This window comes from Procambarus clarkii, chromosome 43, assembly GCF_040958095.1.
Source record: "Procambarus clarkii isolate CNS0578487 chromosome 43, FALCON_Pclarkii_2.0, whole genome shotgun sequence".
Taxonomy (NCBI): Eukaryota; Metazoa; Arthropoda; class Malacostraca; order Decapoda; family Cambaridae; genus Procambarus; species Procambarus clarkii.
The window spans coordinates 31,687,543-31,696,124 of NC_091192.1; the positions used below are offsets into that span (position 1 = coordinate 31,687,543).

At 40.2% G+C, this 8,582-nt stretch overlaps 1 protein-coding gene across 1 annotated transcript; it reads right to left on the reverse strand.

Annotated features, from left to right (window-relative positions):
- Nucleotides 1-337: 337 nt before the first annotated feature.
- LOC138349931 (opioid growth factor receptor-like) lies at nucleotides 338-1,156 on the reverse strand. Its single transcript, XM_069299926.1, has 2 exons — nucleotides 1,107-1,156; nucleotides 338-977 (listed from the first exon to the last, which is right to left on the reverse strand). Exons 1-2 carry the CDS (start codon nucleotides 1,154-1,156, stop codon nucleotides 338-340), a joined length of 690 nt encoding a protein of 229 aa, XP_069156027.1.
- Nucleotides 1,157-8,582: the final 7,426 nt, after the last annotated feature.

Sequence of the window (8,582 nt, forward strand, 5' to 3'; positions counted from 1 at the left end):
ATATGCCGCTCATTATATCCTTTTGATGTGGGCTTCTGGGGACAGGTTCGGTGTGATATCAACCCCGAGATCTTTCTGTTTATTGGACTCTTGAAGGATTTTACCTCCCAGATGATACCTTGTGTTCATCCTCCTGCTCCTTTCGCATAATTTCATTACTTTACACCTTCCTGAGAAAACTTTAGTAGCCATTTTCTAGACCATTCCTTCAGTTTGTCCAGGTCGTCCTGTAGTCTCTGTCTATCTTCATCTGTCTTGATTCTTCTCATAATTTGTGCATCATCAGCAAACATTGAGAGGAATGAGTCTATACCTTCTGGAAGATCGTTTATATATATCAGAAACAGGATGGATCCAAGTACAGAGCCCTGTGGGACTCCGCTGGGTGTGACTGGTCGAGCTCCGAGGGTGTGACTGGATGAGCTCCGGGGGTGTGACTGGACGAGCTCCGGGGGTGTGACTGGTCGAGCTCCGGGGGTGTGACTGGACGAGCTCCGGGGGTGTGACTGGTCGAGCTCCGGGGGTGTGACTGGTCGAGCTCCGGGGGTGTGACTGGTCGAGCTCCGGGGGTGTGACTGGTCGAGCTCCGGGGGTGTGACTGGTCGAGCTCCGGGGGTGTGACTGGTCGAGCTCCGGGGGTGTGACTGGTCGAGCTCCGGGGGTGTGACTGGTCGAGCTCCGGGGGTGTGACTGGTCGAGCTCCGGGGGTGTGACTGGTCGAGCTCCGGGGGTGTGATTGAACGAGCTCCGGGGGTGTGACTGGTCGAGCTCCGGGGGTGTGACTGGTCGAGCTACGGGGGTGTGACTGGTCGAGCTCCGGGGGTGTGACTGGACGAGCTCCGGGGGTGTGACTGGACGAGCTCCGGGGGTGTGACTGGACGAGCTCCGGGGGTGTGACTGGACGAGCTCCGGGGGTGTGACTGGACGGGCTCCGGGGGTGTGACTGGACGAGCTCCGGGGGTGTGGTTGTTAACCATCTGGTTGTACATGGTGGGCTTCAGGTTCAAGCATGGTCATGCTCCAGGGGTTGTTTGTTTGTTTGGTAGGGCTCTAGGATAGTTTCTTTGCTCAGGCTCCATGGTTGCAGCCCGAGCCAAGTAACACACGACCCATGAGAGTTAGTGTCTTTCTTTTCAACAATGAGTGAATCAACCATCTAAATTAAATCTTATATATAATATAATAAAAAACTTTATCAATTAATAATATATATATATATATATATATATATATATATATATATATATATATATATATATATATATATATATATATATATATATGTCGTACCTAGTAGCCAGAACGCACTTCTCAGCCTACTATGCAAGGCACGATTTGCCAAATAAGCCAAGTTTTCCTGAATTAATATATTTTCTTAAATTTTTTTCTTATGAAATGATAAAGCTACCCATTTCATTACGTATGAGGTCAATTTTTTTTTATTGGAGTTAAAATTAACGTAGATATATGACCGAACCTAACCAACCCTACCTAACCTAACCTAACCTATCTTTATAGGTTAGGTTAGGTTAGGTAGCCGAAAAAGTTAGGTTAGGTAGTCGAAAAACAATTAAATCATGAAAACTTGGCTTATTAGGCAAATCAGGCCTTGCATAGTAGGCAAACAAGTGCGTTCTGGCTACTAGGTACGACATTATATATATATATATATATATATATATATATATATATATATATATATATATATATATATATATATATATATATATATATATATATATGTCGTACCTAGTAGCCAGAACTCACTTCTCAGCCTACTATTCAAGGCCCGATTTGCGTAATAAGCCAAGTTTTCCTGAATTAATATATTTACTATAATTTTTTTCTTATGAAATGATAAAGCTACCCTTTTCTCTATGTATGAGGTCAATTTTTTTTTATTGGAGTTAAAATTAACGTAGATATATGACCGAACCTAACCAACCCTACCTAACCTAACCTAACCTATATTTATAGGTAAGGTTAGGTTAGGTAGCCAAAAAAAGCTAGGTTAGGTTAGGTTAGGTAGGTTAGGTAGACGAAAAAACATTAATTCATGAAAACTTGGCTTATTAGGCAAATCGGGCCTTGAATAGTAGGCTGAGAAGTGCGTTCTGGCTATTAGGTACGACATATATATATATATATATATATATATATATATATATATATATATACGACATATATATATATATATATATATATATATATATATATATATATATATATATATATATGTCGTACCTAATAGCCAGAACGCACTTCTCAGCCTACTATTCAAGGCCCGATTTGCCTAATAAGCCAAGTTTTCATGAATTAATGTTTTTTCGTCTACCTAACCTACCTAACCTAACCTAACCTAGCTTTTTTTGGCTACCTAACCTAACCTTACCTATAAATATAGGTTAGGTTAGGTTAGGTAGGGTTGGTTAGGTTCGGTCATATATCTACGTTAATTTTAACTCCAATAAAAAAAAATTGACCTCATACATAGAGAAAAGGGTTGCTTTATCATTTCATAAGAAAAAAATTATAGTAAATATATTAATTCAGGAAAACTTGGCTTATTAGGCAAATCGGGCCTTGAATAGTAGGCTGAAAAGTGAGTTCTGGCTACTAGGTACGACATATATATATATATATATATATATATATATATATATATATATATATATATATATATATATATATATATATATATATATATATATATATATATATATATATATATAATATGACAATGTCAGACCACGGAGGAAAATGAAACAGGAATTTCCTAAAGGAAATTCCTGTTTCATTTTCCTCCGTGGTCTGACATTGTCACATTCTTAATCACGTGTTTATTTTCGTGATATACACACATATATATATATATATATTATATATATATATATATATATATATATATATATATATATATATATATATATATATATATATATATATATATATATATATATATATATATATATATATATATATATATATATATATATATTAAATATGACCGAAAAAGTAAGATTAATAATTCTAACACGAATTTTCTCGATCTTTCGTACGTTTCTTTTCACTGTTGGTGGTAATTCAAAAATCAATTCTCCAAAATTCATTTTTTTATTTCTAGTCTGACGCGACACTAGAGCGCGTTTCGTAAAACTTATTACATTTTCAAAGACTTTAGCTTACACATACACAACTGAATAGAACTTAAATTTTTTTTTTTTTATCCTCTGATTTTTGTCTGTAGGGATAACGTTTCTATTAACAATATCTTTCAGGACCCTTTCCTCTGTTTTATGAGCTGTGGAAAAGAAGTTCCTGTAAAATAGTCTAATAGGGGGTATAGGTGTTGTGTTAGTTGTCTCTTCAGAGGTTGCATGGCGTTTCACTTTCCTTCTTATGATGTCTTCGACGAAACCATTGGAGAAGCCGTTGTTGACTAGGACCTGCCTTACCCTACAGAGTTCTTCGTCGACTTGCTTCCATTCTGAGCTGTGGCTGAGAGCACGGTCGACATAAGCGTTAACAACACTCCTCTTGTACCTGTCAGGGCAGTCGCTGTTGGCATTTAGGCACATTCCTATGTTTGTTTCCTTAGTGTAGACTGCAGTGTGGAAACCTCCGCTCTTTTCCATGACTGTTACATCTAGAAAGGGCAGCGTCCCATCCTTTTCCATCTCGTAAGTGAAACGCAGCACGGAACTCTGCTCAAATGCCTCCTTCAGCTCCTGCAGATGTCCGACATCAGGTACCTGTGTAAAAATGTCGTCAACATACCTGCAGTATATGGCCGGTTTCAAGTTCATTTCGACTAAGACTTTTTGCTCGATGGTACCCATGTAGAAGTTTGCAAACAGGACACCTAGGGGAGAACCCATGGCGACCCCATCTACTTGCTTATACATGTGCCCATAAGAAGGAAAGTGAAAGGCCATGCAACCTCTGAAGAGACAACTAACACAACACCTATACCCCCTATTAGACTATTTTACAGGAACTTCTTTTCCACAGCTCAAAAAACGGAGGAAAGGGTCTTGAAAGATATTGTTAATAGAAACGTTATCCCTACAGACAAAAATCAGGAGATACAACTGACAATTTACTATAAAACCAGAAAAACGGCCAGCCTACTCATGAGAAACTCTCCAGACACAAAGCAGAACGCTTTAAAAGAGACCAACGTCGTCTATGCCTTCAAATGCCCTCTTGGGGACTGTAAGCTCCAAAAAACCCAGTATATAGGCAAGACAACAACATCTCTTTCTAGGCGTTTAACGATGCATAAGCAACAGGGCTCCATTAAGGAACATATAATCTCTTCCCATGACCAAACCATCGCCAGAGAAATCCTAGTAAACAACACAGAAATCATCGATAGATACAGCGATAGCAGGCGGCTTGACGTTTGCGAGGCACAACACATCAAGAAGTCAACACCAGCAATCAACAGCCAATTATTGCACAACTATATTCTACCCACCTCAAGACTCCGCTCCAATATAGAAGCATCAAGAAATATGGACCAATAGGCTTTCTACAAACACTTCTATTCAATACCCATTGTTTCTGTTCTGTCTTGTGTTGATACTTTTAATACCCTATTAATATCCCCTCCTGTTCTGTCTTGTGTTAATGCCACATCACCCTTACCACCTCACTCAAATGTAGATATAAAATCAGAGATACGTTCTAATCAGTTGTGTATTTGTGAAGTCTTTGAAAATGTAAAAGTTTTACGAAACGCGCCCGTGTCGCGTCAGACTAGAAATAAAAATGAATTTTGGAGAAGTGATTTTTGATTTACCTCCAACAGTGAAGCGTAATGTACGAAAGATTGAGAAAATTCGTGTTAGAATTATTAATCTTACTTTTTCGGTCATATTTAATAATATATATATATATATATATATATATATATATATATATATATATATATATATATATATATATATATATATATATATATATATATATTATTAAATATGACCGAAAAAGTAAGATTAATAATTCTAAATAATAAAAGATTAATATATATATATATATATATATATATATATATATATATATATATATATATATATATATATATATATATATATATATATATATATATATATATTATTAAATATGACCGAAAAAGTAAGATTAATAATTCTAACACGAATTTTCTCAATCTTTCGTACATTATGCTTCACTGTTGGAGGTAAATCAAAAATCACTTCTCCAAAATTCATTTTTATTTCTAGTCTGACGCGACACGGGCGCGTTTCGTAAAACTTATTACATTTTCAAAGACTTCACAAATACACAACTGATTAGAACTTGCGTTTCCCTGATTTTATATCTACATTTGAGTGAGGTGGGAAGGGTGATGTGGCATTACATTTGAGTGAGGTGGGAAGGATGATGTGGCATTAACACAAGACAGAACACTAGAGGATATTAATAGGGTATTAAAAGTATCAACACAAGACAGAACAGAAACAATGGGTATTGAATAGAAGTGTTTGTAGAAAGCCTATTGGTCCATATTTCTTGATGCTTCTATATTGGAGCGAAGTCTTGAGGTGGGTAGAATATAGTTGTGCAATAATTGGCTGTTGATTGCTGGTGTTGACTTCTTGATGTGTAGTGCCTCGCAAACGTCAAGCCGCCTGCTATCGCTGTATCTATCGATGATTTCTGTGTTGTTTACTAGGATTTCTCTGGCGATGGTTTGGTTATGGGAAGAGATTATATGTTCCTTAATGGAGCCCTGTTGTTTATGCATCGTTAAACGCCTAGAAAGAGATGTTGTTGTCTTGCCTATATACTGGGTTTTTTGGAGCTTACAGTCCCCAAGTGGGCATTTGAAGGCATAGACGACGTTAGTCTCTTTTAAAGCGTTCTGTTTCGTGTCTGGAGAGTTTCTCATGAGTAGGCTGGCCGTTTTTCTGGTTTTATAGTAAATCGTCAGTTGTATCCTCTGATTTTTGTCTGTAGGGATAACGTTTCTATTAACAATATCTTTCAGGACCCTTTCCTCTGTTTTATGAGCTGTGGAAAAGAAGTTCCTGTAAAATAGTCTAATAGGGGGTATAGGTGTTGTGTTAGTTGTCTCTTCGGAGGTTGCATGGCTTTTCACTTTCCTTCTTATGATGTCTTCGATGAAACCATTGGAGAAGCCGTTATTGACTAGAACCTGCCTTACCCTACAGAGTTCTTCGTCGACTTGCTTCCATTCTGAGCTGTGGCTGAGAGCACGGTCGACGTATGCGTTAACAACACTCCTCTTGTACCTGTCAGGGCAGTCGCTGTTGGCATTTAGGCACATTCCTATGTTTGTTTCCTTTGTGTAGACTGCAGTGTGGAAACCTCCGCCCTTTTCCATGACTGTTACATCTAGAAAAGGCAGCTTCCCATCCTTTTCCGTCTCGTAAGTGAAACGCAGTACGGAACTCTGCTCAAATGCCTCCTTCAGCTCCTGCAGATGTCTGACATCAGGTACCTGTGTAAAAATGTCGTCAACATACCTGCAGTATATGGCCGGTTTCAAGTTCATGTCGACTAAGACTTTTTGCTCGATGGTACCCATGTAGAAGTTTGCAAACAGGACACCTAGGGGAGAACCCATGGCGACCCCATCTACTTGCTTATACATGTGCCCATCCGGGCTCAAGAAGGGTGCCTCTTTAGTACAAGCTTGGAGTAGTTTCCTCAGAATACTTTCTGGCATGTCAAGAGGAGTACAGGCTGGATCACGATACACTCTGTCGGCTATCATTCCGATTGTCTCGTCCACAGGTACGTTGGTAAACAGCGATTCTACGTCCAACGAGGCTCTTATCCCTGTGGCCCGTGCGCCCCGCAGTAAGTCCACAAATTCCTTTGGAGACTTCAGGCTGAAGGCGCAAGGAACATAAGGAGTCAGCAGGCCGTTGAGTCGCTTCGCCAATCTGTACGTGGGTGTGGGTATCTGGCTAATGATTGGCCGAAGTGGGTTTCCAGGCTTGTGCGTCTTGACATTTCCATACGCATATCCAGGTTTATATTCCCCAATGATCTTTGGCAGGTGGAGTCCGGATTTCTTGGCGTTCACAGTTTCGATCAGTTTGTTGACCTTTGCTTTTAATTCGGCTGTAGTGTCCTTCGTTACCCTTTGGAACTTAGTTTGGTCAGAGAGTATGATGTTCATTTTCGCCAGATATTCGTCTTTTTTAAGAATGACATATATTGGCGACTTGTCACCTCTCCTGACAACTATCTCCTTGTTCTCACGAAGGCTTTTAGCTGCCGCTCTAAGCTCGGGGGACAGTATGGTGCTTCTGTAGTTGCCTCGATTCTTTCCTCCTTCTGCAATAAGTTCTGCTTGTAAGGTATCTTTGGTAGTGACCTTCTTTTGTGTCTCGAGGTCGAATATGTCGTCCAACAGAATTTCCAACTCCACTTTCCGGGCCATTTCACTCGGTCTGGACATAACATGACAGTTTTTACCCTAAGTTGTTACCCTAAGTTCCAAAGGGTAACGAAGGACACTACAGCCGAATTAAAAGCAAAGGTCAACAAACTGATCGAAACTGTGAACGCCAAGAAATCCGGACTCCACCTGCCAAAGATCATTGGGGAATATAAACCTGGATATGCGTATGGAAATGTCAAGACGCACAAGCCTGGAAACCCACTTCGGCCAATCATTAGCCAGATACCCACACCCACGTACAGATTGGCGAAGCGACTCAACGGCCTGCTGACTCCTTATGTTCCTTGCGCCTTCAGCCTGAAGTCTCCAAAGGAATTTGTGGACTTACTGCGGGGCGCACGGGCCACAGGGATAAGAGCCTCGTTGGACGTAGAATCGCTGTTTACCAACGTACCTGTGGACGAGACAATCGGAATGATAGCCGACAGAGTGTATCGTGATCCAGCCTGTACTCCTCTTGACATGCCAGAAAGTATTCTGAGGAAACTACTCCAAGCTTGTACTAAAGAGGCACCCTTCTTGAGCCCGGATGGGCACATGTATAAGCAAGTAGATGGGGTCGCCATGGGTTCTCCCCTAGGTGTCCTGTTTGCAAACTTCTACATGGGTACCATCGAGCAAAAAGTCTTAGTCGACATGAACTTGAAACCGGCCATATACTGCAGGTATGTTGACGACATTTTTACACAGGTACCTGATGTCAGACATCTGCAGGAGCTGAAGGAGGCATTTGAGCAGAGTTCCGTACTGCGTTTCACTTACGAGACGGAAAAGGATGGGAAGCTGCCTTTTCTAGATGTAACAGTCATGGAAAAGGGCGGAGGTTTCCACACTGCAGTCTACACAAAGGAAACAAACATAGGAATGTGCCTAAATGCCAACAGCGACTGCCCTGACAGGTACAAGAGGAGTGTTGTTAACGCATACGTCGACCGTGCTCTCAGCCACAGCTCAGAATGGAAGCAAGTCGACGAAGAACTCTGTAGGGTAAGGCAGGTTCTAGTCAATAACGGCTTCTCCAATGGTTTCATCGAAGACATCATAAGAAGGAAAGTGAAAAGCCATGCAACCTCCGAAGAGACAACTAACACAACACCTATACCCCCTATTAGACTATTTTACA

What these genes read in the sequence shown, in the direction of transcription:
- LOC138349931 (XM_069299926.1), bottom strand. Translation starts at nt 1,156, where the DNA reads ATGGTTGATTCACTCATTGTTGAAAAGAAAGACACTAACTCTCATGGG. An exon ending in GACACTAACTCTCATGGGTC is followed by an intron (nt 978 to 1,106) that starts GTGTGTTACTTG and finishes ATGTACAACCAG; the next exon opens with ATGGTTAACAACCACACCCC.